Consider the following 14,196-nt stretch of genomic DNA (forward strand, 5'->3'; position numbering starts at 1 on the left):
AAAAGTGGCTCGTTTATTTTTCCACCATGACATATATTTCAGAGCGGCAAGTATGGTAATAGCGGTATACAATAGCGTGTATGTATGTGTTTAAATGCGTGAATATTCGAGAAGCAAGCAGTGAATGAATTTGTCGTACGAATCGCTTATATCGATCGAAAAAAAAGAAAATAACGATTAATGGAAATATGTTTGCGTTTGTTGCTAAGCGAGAGAGAGAGAGAGAGAGAAAAGTATACATTTGTTGCATTGTGTATTTACGGATGCAAAGGCAAAGAATAGCGCGAAGCGATGTTAAGAGAGTATCAGGCTCTATATTCAGATTCTCTTCTGTAGGTTTCATTAAAGTGCATTTCTTGTATGTTATTACAGTATTACAGTAGAACATAAGAAAAATAAACGAATGCAATAGTAAAATGCATTTGTCTCTGTTTTATTTGTATGCTCTCGCGAAAGCAGAAATATATATATAATTCACTTTTCAATCGCGCGTTCATTCTTTTTTATGTATTTTACATGAAATAAAAGTGCAATAGAGAGACAAGAAATATATCAACGAGAAATACATAATCCCTAAATAAGTGATTGTCAGATAGAACAAGGACCCAGTTCAGCTTCGAGACAAACGACTCATTATTTACATAAAATTAAAAAAAAAAAAAAAAATGAATCTGACTACGCCATGTTGTTGACACAAGGTATCGTCTGAAGCCTGATTGGTTACACGATGCGCTCGCTAGTGACAATATGGCGTACTAGATATAGTTCTATCCATAGACTAAGTAAAAGAGTAGACTACTAAACTTGATACACAAAGCGTCTCGCGAATAAAGATCTGTTTTCTCTCCTTTTTCTCTTTCCTTGAACTTCACCAGCAAAATATTATGGCGCTCTGTTTATTACTATATTTATGATCGCTCCACTATCAGTTCGTTATTGGCTATCTTATCGCTTGAAATTTCGCCGGTCATAAATATATATTAGCCATCGCACATAGCATGTCAGCGATTTTCCTGCAGTTTTGATCAACCGTGATTCAGCAATTCAATTTTTTATCGCTTGCATAATCCGAGTGTCGCGCAGTCTATCGCGAACCATCCATCAATCAAGTGGTTTTGAAGAATCAAGAATATTCGCAAAATGACGACCAAGGCGGTCTGTGTCCTTCAATATAAGGACGAACCTGTCAAGGGAATCATTCACTTCGAACAAGCAGTACACTTTATTAATAAGCGAGCTTAAATTTTCGAATTAATCTCGCTACGTTTTTCCGATAAATTATTTATTCACGCTTATGTCGCGAATTTAAAAGATTTTTGTCTGAAACGCACGATACAATAGTACTTTATATTTAATATATCCTAAATTTCTTTATGTATAAATTGCGTCTGAATTATATCAAACAGTTTATATATTCTCTGATTTGTGATCTTTGAAAACGTATGATTGATCTCTATGAAAGCTTGATTCCATATAATGTTTAATTGTTATAATCTTCAATTTTTATATATATTAAAAAATAATCTTTCTCTGATTATTTTTTTTCTTTTCTAATGTATAGTAAATTTGATTTGCATTGCAGGGTGGTTCAAGTTCAGTAAAAGTGACTGGAGATATTACTGGATTAGAGAAAGGCTTACACGGCTTTCATGTTCATGAATTTGGCGATAACACTAATGGTAAAGACTGAAATACAAAAATATTTAAATATATTATTTAAATAAGTTTATATAACTATCTTGCAGAATTAAAGAATACATGTTTTTAAATTTGTAATTTCTAGAAAAAATTATTGATTTATAATTTAAATTTATTGTAACATTTTCAACTCTCAATTCTAAATTCCAATCTTGTTAGTTTTAAAATTTTGGTATTTTACTCCAAATATTACTTTTTACATAAGAATTTTCTTTTCCTTTTTACAAAAATTGATATTTCTTTAGTTTTTGTATTGTGTAATATTTTGCAAAATATACAATTTTATATAATTTAATGTATACTTTTTGCTTTATAAATTTACAAGAATATGTGAAATACAAGAGAAGAGAAAAATAATTGAGGATGATGAAAGTATTGACTCTGATTTTTATCTTTATTCTCAATAAATTATGTATATTTTGTTTTTAATAAAAGTATAAGTATAGAATGTATATAGAATGTATATATATATATACATATATCAAATATAATAAATACGTGCAATGGTATGCATAGATAAAATAAACTGTTATATAATGTTACGTAAAAAAACTGAAGTGCAAGGGATTATCTTGTGTTTGAATTTATATAATTTCTTATAAAAGTTTATTTCAGAATTGTGGAACTTATCATTTTAATCTAGTTATTTTTATCTTTTCTGAAGTTAATAACAAATTAATTAAAAAAAAGTTATGTGATATCAATATCTCTGTTTACTTATTGATAGAGACAGAAGATAGAGAGACTATATATACGATATCTAATATACAACATTACTGTAACTTATTTATAATTGTTCCATGAATTGTTCATGAATGCAAGTTAACTTTTTTCTATCCCATTGGTTACAATATTAATTTTTAATATGAGATATATTGTTTAGTCAATATTAAATTAACATTTTGTTAGATTGTGCTTCATGCTGAATGTAGAATGTAATTATCATAGTCTTGAAGCTTAATTTAGTAATATATTTTTTCATTTGATTTATTTAAATCATAATTATTATTATATTTATTTCTATTGTCTATCCAAAAATTTTTAAAGTGTTTAAGAATTCTTGTATAATTTTATTATTTTTTTGATGTAAGATTTGAAGCATGCAAATACATTAAAATATTAAAATGAACTTTGAAAACTAAGTTACAATACATAAGATGTATCTCATGTTTTTGTGCAGGTTGTACGAGTGCAGGCGCTCACTTTAATCCTTTGGGAAAAGAGCATGGCGGTCCAGACCACGCAGTGCGCCACGTTGGAGATTTAGGAAACGTGGAAGCTGGTGCTGACGGTATCGCAAAGGTTAACATCACCGACTCCCAGATTCAGCTTAGTGGTCCGCATAGTGTCATTGGACGAACTGTTGTGGTATTTATTAACTTTAAATCTCGTTTTCTCGTCCTCGTTCGCGTCATCCTACATATTATCCTCGTGTTTACGGTATTCTCATTTTCATAATCCACAGTGTGGATTCGTCCTTTACCCAATTGTAATGCAAGAACCATTTTATTATATGTGCTTTATTCGTTAGTACTGTATACAGTACTTAATAGATTATTTGTATTTAAGATATCTAAGAAATGTAGAGTCATTACAAAGTAAGTGTTTTGATGATATATAATGCTGTTTGAATGCGCCTAGTGTGTTTATCAATATCGTTTGCCCATTCACAATTTAACTCTAACAAGATGTGGCCGCCATATCCCCTCCACTTTACCTCACTTTTCAGCCGAGAACCGGGAGCTATCGGTCTAGTAATATATAGAAATCTGGGTATGGTTTTATCCATAGACTAAGTAAAAGAATAGACTACTAAACTTTATACAAAAAATCTAAAAAACATCTCGCGAATAAAGATCTGTTTTCTCTTTCCTTGAATTTCACCAGTAAAATATTATGACAGCCTCGCTCTGTTTATTACTATATTTATGATCACTCCGCTATCAGTTCGTTATTGGTTATCTTATCGTTTGAAATTTCGCCGGACATAAATATATATCAGCCATCGCACATATGGCACGTCAGCGATTTTCCTGCAGTTTTGATCAACCGTGATTCAGCAATTCAATTTTTTATCGCTTGCATAATCCGAGTGTCGCGCAGTCTATCGCGAACCATCCATCAATCAAGTGGTTTTGAAGAATCAAGAATATTCGCAAAATGACGACCAAGGCGGTCTGTGTCCTTCAATATAAGGACGAACCTGTCAAGGGAATCATTCACTTCGAACAAGCGGTACACTTTATTAATAAGCGAGCTTAAATTTTCGAATTAATCTCGCTACGTTTTTCCGATAAATTATTTATTCACGCTTATGTCGCGAATTTAAAAGATTTTTGTCTGAAACGCACGATACAATAGTACTTTATATTTAATATATCCTAAATTTCTTTATGTATAAATTGCGTCTGAATTATATCAAATAGTTTATATATCCTCTGATTTGTGATCTTTGAAAACGTATGATTGATCTCTATGAAAGCTTGATTTCATATAATGTTTAATTGTTATAATCTTCAATTTTTATATATATTAAAAAATAATATTTTTTTGATTATTTTTTTTTCTTTTCTAATGTATAGTAAACTTGGTTTGCATTGCAGGATGGTTCAAGTACAGTGAAGGTGACTGGATCTATTAGTGGATTAAAGAAAGGCTTACACGGCTTTCATGTTCATGAATTTGGCGATAACACTAATGGTAAAGACTGAAATACAAAAATATTTAAATATATTATTTAAATAAGTTTATATAACTATCTTGCAGAATTAAAGAATACATGTTTTTAAATTTGTAATTTCTAGAAAAAATTATTGATTTATAATTTAAATTTATTGTAACATTTTCAACTCTCAATTCTAAATTCCAATCTTGTTAGTTTTAAAATTTTGGTATTTTACTCCAAATATTACTTTTTACATAAGAATTTTCTTTTCCTTTTTACAAAAATTGATATTTCTTTAGTTTTTGTATTGTGTAATATTTTGCAAAATATACAATTTTATATAATTTAATGTATACTTTTTGCTTTATAAATTTACAAGAATATGTGAAATACAAGAGAAGAGAAAAATAATTGAGGATGATGAAAGTATTGACTCTGATTTTTATCTTTATTCTCAATAAATTATGTATATTTTGTTTTTAATAAAAGTATAAGTATAGAATGTATATAGAATGTATATATATATATACATATATCAAATATAATAAATACGTGCAATGGTATGCATAGATAAAATAAACTGTTATATAATGTTACGTAAAAAAACTGAAGTGCAAGGGATTATCTTGTGTTTGAATTTATATAATTTCTTATAAAAGTTTATTTCAGAATTGTGGAACTTATCATTTTAATCTAGTTATTTTTATCTTTTCTGAAGTTAATAACAAATTAATTAAAAAAAAGTTATGTGATATCAATATCTCTGTTTACTTATTGATAGAGACAGAAGATAGAGAGACTATATATACGATATCTAATATACAACATTACTGTAACTTATTTATAATTGTTCCATGAATTGTTCATGAATGCAAGTTAACTTTTTTCTATCCCATTGGTTACAATATTAATTTTTAATATGAGATATATTGTTTAGTCAATATTAAATTAACATTTTGTTAGATTGTGCTTCATGCTGAATGTAGAATGTAATTATCATAGTCTTGAAGCTTAATTTAGTAATATATTTTTTCATTTGATTTATTTAAATCATAATTATTATTATATTTATTTCTATTGTCTATCTAAAAATTGTTAAAGTGTTTGTTTAAGAATTCTTGTATAATTTTATTATTCCTTTGATGTAAGATTTGAAGCATGCAAATACATTAAAATATTAAAATGTACTTTTAAAACTAAGTTACAATACATAAGATAATGTATATCACATTTTTGTGCAGGTTGTACGAGTGCAGGCGCTCACTTTAATCCTTTGGGAAAAGAGCATGGCGGTCCGGACCACGCTGTGCGCCATGTTGGAGATTTAGGAAACGTGGAAGCTGGTGCTGACGGTGTTGCAAAGGTTAACATCACCGACTCTCAGATTCAGCTTAGTGGTCCGCATAGTGTCATTGGACGAACTGTTGTGGTATGTATTAACTTTAAATCTCGACTTCTCGCCCTCGTTCGCGTCATCCTACATATCATCGTCGTGTTTACGGTATTCTCATTTTCATAATCCACAGTGTGTATTCGTCCTTTATCCAATTGTAATGCAAGAACCATTTCAACTGTATACGCTTTATTCTTTAATACTACACATAGTACTTAATAGATTATTTGTATTTAACATATCTAAGAAATGTAGAGTCATTACAAAGTAAGTGTTTTGATGATTTCATCAGAGATATTTGCATATTTATATTTCGATAGTAATATTAAAGAAAATTGTGCAATATTTTATATAGATAAGATAATCATTATATTTGTTTCTTGGCTATATTTTTTTTCATTCTCTTCAATTTTCAGGTTCACGCTGATCTTGATGATTTGGGAGTGGGCGGCCATGAGCTCTCGAAAACAACCGGCAATGCTGGTGCACGTCTCGCTTGCGGCGTCATCGGCATCACGAAGTAAATGCGTCTACATGATTTATGCGAAAAATTGATGGATAGAGGTCAGACTCTACTAGAGACATACTATTTTTTTATTGTTCGGCTTTGATGTATTAGCCATATTATGCAAACATGTTACTTTTGGTTTTTTTTCTTTATATATATTAAGCACAATAGAAGTTATCAATTCTTTCTCAGTACGAAAATAAAGCGCCAGAGCTTCAACTTATATATGTTATTTGTTGTATATTAAATAAGAATATATACATAAAGACAATTGTAGAACATTCCTTTATAATATATTAATATTTATAAATATATATCTTTTTTTTATTACTTTAGAAAATCATATAATGCTGTTTAGATGCGCCTAGTGTGTTTATCGATATTGGTCACTCATTCATATGTGCACCAAAATGTGTTATCTTAAGTGAAGAGTCGGAAATATTTCGGTTCTTTCCGAATTGACCCTAAATTCGAATCTTATCTGACTTTATCGTAACATCTATGATAATAGTTTATCGATCGATGACGCATCCGAAAACCGTATCGCGAATACATATTAATTCCAGCAGTCTTCACGATTGTAAGTCGCGAGATTCATAAATATGTCGTCGATAAATCGAGAAAACGAACCGAGAATCAGTATCTTCGATAATGACTACAACGACAACAGTTCAAATGAAACTGAGGGAGAGGGGTACGTATTTAAATAAATCTATTTTTTGTTTAGACTATAACTAATATACATAGCTCTTATAATAATCTACGAATTAGTCGAAAAGTGTGTAGGAATGAAACAGCTCGAGAAATTTATTTATATACAGAATTATTTAAGAATACTGAGTAAATACTGAATAAATTTTAAATAGAAAATAATGAATAGATAATACTAAGTAATGTTGAGAAAGTACACACAGGCTTTAGATCACACGTTTTCCAGTTCGCAGAAAGATTTTCCACCCTGGGACATGTTCAAAAGCTTCCCCTCTCAAATAGAAAGTGGATCTTTGCAAGATAATCGGTGTTTCGAGATTATTATTTGGATCTTAAAAGTATTAATTTACGGGTTGCTATTTATCGTGGTTTTATGCAGCGGTATCGCGGCTAAAACGGGTGTCTTATTTGCAACCTCGCAGTTGCAGAAGAATCAATCGTTGCGCCATTGCAACGTTTCAGGTAGATTTTTAATTGACATGTAATTAAAAGATTTTATAAACAATTGACCAAAGAAAATTCTGAGTTCAAAGTTCAGAATTTTAAAAATATATATTTGGCAATCTTTCTAAGAAATTTTCAAGATTTTAAACACATAATTAAAACTTTGTATTAAAGTTATAAAGTATAAATTTTGAAATTGATTAATTTTTGCAGTTAACATTTTGTATGAAATTTAAAAATCAGATATTTAGAAGACTGCTACCAAAAAAAATTTGAATAAAAAGAAAGCTAAATTAAGATCATATAAATAAAAAAATATTTTAAGATATAAACAATTAATATTTTATTGAAAAATATAATTATAATAAAAAGAATTTAAATTAAATACTATTTGCATGAAATTTGGGAAAAAGTTCATAATTTTATTGTAATATTGAAAAAGGTAACACTATCGGGAATTATCTCTCTTATCTTTAATTTATGCTATACATATATTATATTGCCATATAATATATGTATAGCAATATATATGATGTATAGCAATATATTTTGCTATATAATATATTGCTATACATCAACTTTATCATATTTTGCTATTAACACATTTTGAAGCAAATTAATTTTTATCGCATATACGTACACGCAATATATCTTTTTACGTAAAAATTCTGAATTTTTTAGGGCTGGGGAGACATGAAGTTTTGATTGAACATACAGAGGACGGTCGCTTACAATGGACTTGGTGTTTGATTTTTATATTCCTCGTGCCGGAATGCATCGGTGTATTAAATACATTATGGCATCACTTATTCAAAAGGAAACCGAGGATGCCAAAAATACGAAATATTATGTTAATGATCTTGATAGATACTCTCCATACCATCGGTTTGGTGCTGTTAACTTTTGTCATCCTACCTGAAATCGAGGCGGTGCAAGGCGCCGCTATTTTCTGTTGTCTATGTTTCGTACCGGGATTGTTAAGTAAGTTTGTGATTATAATGATATAATAAAGCTTGATTAATCTATTATTAGAATAAATTTAAATGCAACAATTATCTGTTTTTTTTTCAATTTAATTAATTTGATCTATTTTAGCTTGATTATTCATAACGCTGGAAATATACGTTTATAATTATTGCTCGATTCGAAACAGAAATAGATTCATATCTCTATTTCTGCTAATTTATAATGTTAATAATATTCTACAGATTTACTTTCGCGAAATGAGAATCAAATTTTATCGATGAGCAAATCAAGATTATTCAAAATTTTTGACGCACTGGCGTTGGTCGCACAAATTAGCGGAATGTTTTTGTGGCCGATTAAACATGACATTAACAAAACGTCGACGTGGATCTTTCCCGTTGCTCTCGTATTGTGTTCGATTCGTTGGTGGAGCAACTTTGTGTCCTTTCATAACAATATTGGTATGTATGAATTGTATATAAATGATACATAATTTTTTTAGAGGTGAAACTTTGAAACAGCAGAGAAAAATTGTGTTATTTCAGCAAGATAATATATGATTTGTATAAAAAAAAGTTGAGATCAAATTGATACAGTGTATTTAGAACTGGTTGGATATGTAGTTTCTTAGAAAATTTTTATATATTTTTTTATAGGTCTGGTACGTTTCTTATTCTCTGTGAAGGAGGATCTCCAGCCAGGTCAGCACATCGTACAAGGATATGTATCTCTTTGGAGGATGTTTGTTTTTATCAATGGTGCTCTCGTCGTTAATGTATGCGAAGGATTGGACGCCAAAAGCTTCTTCTCACCTAGATTCACTGAACGAACATACAACATTAATCTAAATGATTCTGAGAACTCATTGCAGAAGAAAAATTTTTTGACTGCGGATGGCTTTATGCCCCTTTATGTCTTTGCGATACAAGCCATCTGCGCCATGATAATGTATCAAGCTTGTAAGTTTACAGATAAATGAAATTGTACATGAAAAAAAAATCATACAAATCCAAACAACATAAAAAATACAAATAGTAAAAGATTTACTTTAAAATAGGAAATTGGCATATTCTTTTACTCTGATTTATTATATGTTTCCAATTATTGTATATTTTCCCCACAATTGGATGACTTTTTTGAGATCTTTGAATTTTTAGAAAAGAAATGATTTCAGGCAAATTCGCCTATAGGACCCATATGTATCAGTTTGGCTTCGCGTTTCCAACAAGTCTGGCTAGTCTAGGAACAGTATGCTTGATCATGGCTCTTTGCGATGTTAGGAACAAAGACCTTTGCGCCTTTCACAATGTGCCACTTAGAGACTACTCTGTAGTCTTCTTCCTCAGAGAATCCTTGTTCGGAAATTGGAGCGGATTTATCTCCACTTGGTACGTTTGGTGTTGGTTGATATGGTTGATGTCGCAAATATGGATCACAAGGCACTTGTGGACCACTGAGAACGAAAGACTGGCGTTAGCAGAAAGGATCTTCTCCACCATCACTTACGACTCGCTTATGATTGATCAATGTTTAGCCTTAAACAGAAAAACACAGAATGAGAATGATGATAAGAACGATGAGGAGAAAAACAAAAATGCCGAAATTTTGGTAAGAATTAAACGATTTATCCATCTATTATCGCAATTGCATTTATTATGATAATCAATTTTAGAGTTTTTCAGAATGACGATGATTTCAAAATAGAAGCTACCGATATCAGTTTAGACATTGGTAGGATCGAGCAGGACTTTGACAGGGAAGATCTGAACACGACGATCAATAAACGCAAAGATCGTGTCACGAGAATTTACGCGTGCGCTACTATGTGGCATGAAGAGAAGAACGAAATGAATCATTTGGTGAACAGTATCCTGCGATTAAACAAGGATCAGAGTGCAATGCACGTCACGCAAGAACATTACAAGGTTCATATCGAGGACTATTATGAATTGGAAAGTAAGTCGTGTTCATTATAAGAAATTGCAATTAAAATAGATACGTACAATAATAAATATCACAAATCACAAATTTTATTTGAACAATAGACACTAAGTGAATGATCGAACTTATCTACATTTTGCATCTACATTTTGCATCTACATTTGGCATTTTTTTAAATAAAAGAAGTTAAAGCTGAACTATCCATGGCATATAATTTAATCTTCTCTTATTTTGCAAATACTGTTTTTTTTTACTGATACTTATGTAGTATTTTTTTGATAATACAGCACACATTTTCTTCGACGATGCCTTTTGTTGCATGCACGGCTGTATTGATCTGTGCAACCACGATGAGAATGAAACACAAGTCAATCAATATGTGATAACGCTGGTGGAAACAATCCAAAGAAATGTGGAGAACTTGAGGATGCATTATACACCGCCGATTAAATATCCGACGCCTTATGGAGGTCGTCTTGTATGGACGCTGCCTCAACTGGTAGTTCATTTGAAGGATAAAAATAAAATCAGACACAGGAAACGATGGAGCCAGGTAATCAAACGTAGAAATAAATATATCGATACATAAAGTGCATCAGAAGAAGCAAATAGAGATACCGTGTTTCTATATAATTCTTTTCTTAAAGAAAAAATACAAGATGTTTCAAAAAAATTTAACTGTGATTCAAAAGATATCTTGTATAATTTTTCGAGGTGATGTATATGTATTATCTTCTGGGCTATCGCCTGATGGGTTTATCAATCGATGTGGATCGAAAAGAGATCGTCGCTGAGAATACATATATTCTTACACTGGATGGAGATATCGACTTCCGACCTGACGCTGTCAAGGTTCTGGTGGATCTAATGAAAAAGGATAGCGATCTTGGTGCCGCATGCGGTCGAATACATCCGGTCGGATCAGGCATGTATAGGAGTGGAACTCCAATTAATATCTAATCTAGAACGAGACAAAAATATAGGGGTGGATGACACAAATTAAATATTTAATCTAGGATGATAGAATGAACTCTTATTGTGATTAGAACGTGGTTCTTTTTGAAAATCAATGAAGAGAAGTTTCATTATTTATTACGTAAATAAACGAGTTTTCATATTGAATTTCTCTCTCTCTCTCTAATCTACACAGCAAAAAGATTGTTTCAGACTCAAATGTTTTATCATTCTGAGTAGGTCCAATAGTCTGGCTCCAAAAGTTCGAATACGCTATTGGTCACTGGCTGCAGAAATCCACAGAGCATACGATCGGTTGCGTTTTGTGCAGCCCTGGCTGTTTCTCGCTTTTTCGAGCGAAAGCATTGATGCAGAACAACGTAATGGCGAAATATGCCACCAAGTCAACTGAAGCCAGACATTATATTCAATACGACCAAGGCGAGGACCGATGGCTCTGTACATTGCTTCTCCAAGTAGGTTCTAAAGTAAGTTGTAAGATGTATTAAATAAACTGAGAAAGCTATCGGTGCTAAACAATATGATACTATTTAAAGAATTAATCTACTTCTCTTCTATTAGGTTGAATATTCGGCGGCAAGTGACGCGTATACTCACGCACCAGAACGCTTAAGAGACTTGTTCATACAACGTCGTAGGTGGATTCCCTCCACTGTCGCGAATATATTTGATTTATTGATGACCGCCAAAGAAACGAGAAGGGTGAATGACGATATCTCGTGGATGTACATCGCTTATCAATGGATCCTGATGGGTGCGTCTTCAATGTGTCTTATATATCAGCATAACATTAATTATAACTCCCTCTCTATTATATAAATTATATATTAAATCGATCGTTTTTTAAAGGGAGTACAATCTTAGGACCGGGTACGATATTTCTGATGTTGGTCGGTGCATTTGTTGCCGCGTTTCATATTGATAATTGGAGCAGTTTCTGGTACAATCTGATCCCAGTCGGCGCGTTCATTGGAGTTTGCTTCACCTGCAAGGAACGCATACAGGTATACGATTTGGATATTTTATCTCTGAGCAAGTAGTAGAAATTTTAAAGATATTTGAAAAGAGTGGAAGAATATTTTTTCATGACTTTATTTTAGACTAATTGATGATTTCATTAGATGGACAATTATATTATACAATTGCACAGTGCCTGCTAATAAAACAATTTTACGCAGTTAATATTAGCTGAGATCATCAGTGCCATGTACGGACTGGTGATGGTGATCGTCCCGGTGGGAATTATGCTACAAATCGCCGAGGACGGATGGCTAGCACCCAGCAGCCTTCTCTTCTGTATTGTTGCGTGCCAAATGACAGTGGCTGGCTTGTTACATCCCCAGGAAATGACATGTCTATTATGCGGCCTTATCTATTATATCACGGTGCCGTCTATGTACATGCTGCTGATCATTTTCTCTGTCTTCAACGTGCATAACGTCACATGGGGTACGCGAGATTCGAAGGCGAATACTGTAAGTGTCTGCTGTTTTCGTCTGCTAACTTCGAGTTATTCAGAGATGCAAGCTGTAAATATATCAAACAGTTAGAATACTACTTCTTTAAGAAATATCACTTTCTTTCTTCGTCTAGATCATGTATATTTTGTAAATTTCTCTTAAAGAATTTAATCTGAGTTTATGAATTTTTTTTCTATGTTATAAAGAGTACTCTCTTTATAGAATTTTTTGATAGAATGTTCTGAAAAATAATTGTGTTACAATTATAATAAAAAAAATGAAGAAGCCTCAAGAGGAGCGGAAATCTATGGCAATTGGCAATCTGTCCGAGTTTATGACGAGAATAGGGAACAGGCAAGATAGGAATCAAAAAGGTTCATTCGAGTTTTCTTTGGGGGATCTTTTTAAATGCATCTGCTGTATTCATTCGGGAATCAGTTATGAAGAGAAGCGATTGAATGAGATCAACGAATCCTTACAACAAATAAACAAACATCTGAGCCTATTAGACAGGTTTGAAGGAATCGTTTTATTTACAATCATTATGAAATTCAATCATCCAAAGTTATTTTTATATTATAAGATGTAAACGGAATGTTATTAAGATTCCTTTCATATTTTTAATATATATAAAATTTTATTGATCGCTAAAAAATTTGAATTGTCTAGATAGTTGATTTACTGATCTTATAGGACTTGTACATAGTACAGACTTAATTATTGATAAATTACAGACAACTACATGCAACAAACATAGAGGCAAACAATGTTGTTCAGTCATCTTCCAACGCTGATGTGTACACAACATCATATTTTCCAATGGAAGAAATAGTAGAAGAAGTACACGAGGAAATCGAGCTAGAACACATGACCGATAAAAGCGATCATGAGAACGAGATTTATAAGGACACTGACGAAGATGAAAGCGATGTTCTGACGCAGGTGTCGGGAGCCTCTAGCCATGATCGTTCTTCTAACTTCCTTATTAGTCCTTACTGGCTCCAGGATGAAAGAATGCGAAAAGGCGAGGTGGATTTTCTATCGAATTTTGAGGAAGAATTCTGGAAAGATTTGATTAGTAAATATTTGCGACCCATTGAAAGCGACGAAGAAAGTCAGGTATAAGCTCGATCTATTTTTATCTATGGAAAAAAAAGAATTAAATCAAGTGAAAACAATTAATGGGAATTCGTTCTATGACATCCGATAGAATATATGTATTATAAGGAGCGTAACTCCAATCTGAAGATTATGTCCAAGATGTACAAAAAGGATATCTATCTATTCTTGTGTTTTAATGCTGTTTGTATGCTTAAACGAAATAATAGCAGAAATAGAATACGAAACAGAAAAGTACGCGAGACATGCAAAATTTTCTTTCACAATATTACCAAAGAATAGTTCTATTCTTTTCAGTATAAAATGACACTGAACC

General features: G+C 31.6%; 3 protein-coding genes across 9 annotated transcripts in view; 2 read left to right on the forward strand and 1 right to left on the reverse strand.

Moving 5' to 3' along the window:
* The window catches only part of LOC115242292 (superoxide dismutase [Cu-Zn]-like), a 15,189-nt gene extending 8,642 nt beyond the window's left edge, over positions 1-6,547 (forward strand). The window contains exons 1-4 of one of the 4 annotated variants that reach the window (XM_029818512.1): positions 906-1,215; positions 1,583-1,679; positions 2,879-3,066; positions 6,173-6,547. In XM_029818512.1, coding sequence (XP_029674372.1) covers positions 1,141-1,215; positions 1,583-1,679; positions 2,879-3,066; positions 6,173-6,280 — 468 coding nt within the window. In that variant the 5' untranslated portion in view covers positions 906-1,140 and the 3' untranslated portion in view covers positions 6,281-6,547. Of the gene's footprint in view, positions 1-905; positions 1,216-1,582; positions 1,680-2,878; positions 3,067-3,608; positions 3,934-4,301; positions 4,399-5,604; positions 5,793-6,172 lie in introns of those variants that run through there. The other 3 variants (XM_029818503.1, XM_029818495.1, XM_029818484.1) reach the window with 3 other exon arrangements.
* Positions 6,548-6,633: 86 nt separating this feature from the next.
* LOC115242239 (chitin synthase chs-2-like) overlaps positions 6,634-14,196 on the forward strand; it is a 10,091-nt gene continuing 2,528 nt past the window's right edge. Inside the window, exons 1-15 of one of the 3 annotated variants that reach the window (XM_029818384.1) lie at positions 6,634-6,958; positions 7,202-7,437; positions 8,101-8,400; positions 8,628-8,846; positions 9,042-9,344; positions 9,560-9,993; positions 10,068-10,341; positions 10,614-10,879; positions 11,041-11,251; positions 11,521-11,768; positions 11,863-12,055; positions 12,151-12,305; positions 12,480-12,776; positions 13,045-13,274; positions 13,496-13,880. In XM_029818384.1, coding sequence (XP_029674244.1) covers positions 6,867-6,958; positions 7,202-7,437; positions 8,101-8,400; positions 8,628-8,846; positions 9,042-9,344; positions 9,560-9,993; positions 10,068-10,341; positions 10,614-10,879; positions 11,041-11,251; positions 11,521-11,768; positions 11,863-12,055; positions 12,151-12,305; positions 12,480-12,776; positions 13,045-13,274; positions 13,496-13,880 — 3,843 coding nt within the window. In that variant the 5' untranslated portion in view covers positions 6,634-6,866. Of the gene's footprint in view, positions 6,959-7,201; positions 7,438-8,100; positions 8,401-8,627; positions 8,847-9,041; positions 9,345-9,542; positions 9,994-10,067; positions 10,342-10,613; positions 10,880-11,040; positions 11,252-11,520; positions 11,769-11,862; positions 12,056-12,150; positions 12,306-12,479; positions 12,777-13,044; positions 13,275-13,495; positions 13,881-14,196 lie in introns of those variants that run through there. The other 2 variants (XM_029818389.1, XM_029818394.1) reach the window with 2 other exon arrangements.
* LOC115242256 (BRCA1-associated protein) overlaps positions 9,826-14,196 on the reverse strand; it is a 10,020-nt gene continuing 5,649 nt past the window's right edge. Inside the window, exon 7 of one of the 2 annotated variants that reach the window (XM_029818437.1) lies at positions 9,826-9,920. The gene's annotated coding sequence lies outside the window, so the exon portion shown is untranslated. Of the gene's footprint in view, positions 9,921-12,376; positions 12,829-14,196 lie in introns of those variants that run through there. The other variant, XM_029818410.1, reaches the window with a different exon arrangement.

The sequence above is a fragment of the Formica exsecta genome, unplaced genomic scaffold (assembly GCF_003651465.1).
Source record: "Formica exsecta isolate Colony F162 unplaced genomic scaffold, ASM365146v1 scaffold120, whole genome shotgun sequence".
Classification (NCBI taxonomy): Eukaryota; Metazoa; Arthropoda; class Insecta; order Hymenoptera; family Formicidae; genus Formica; species Formica exsecta.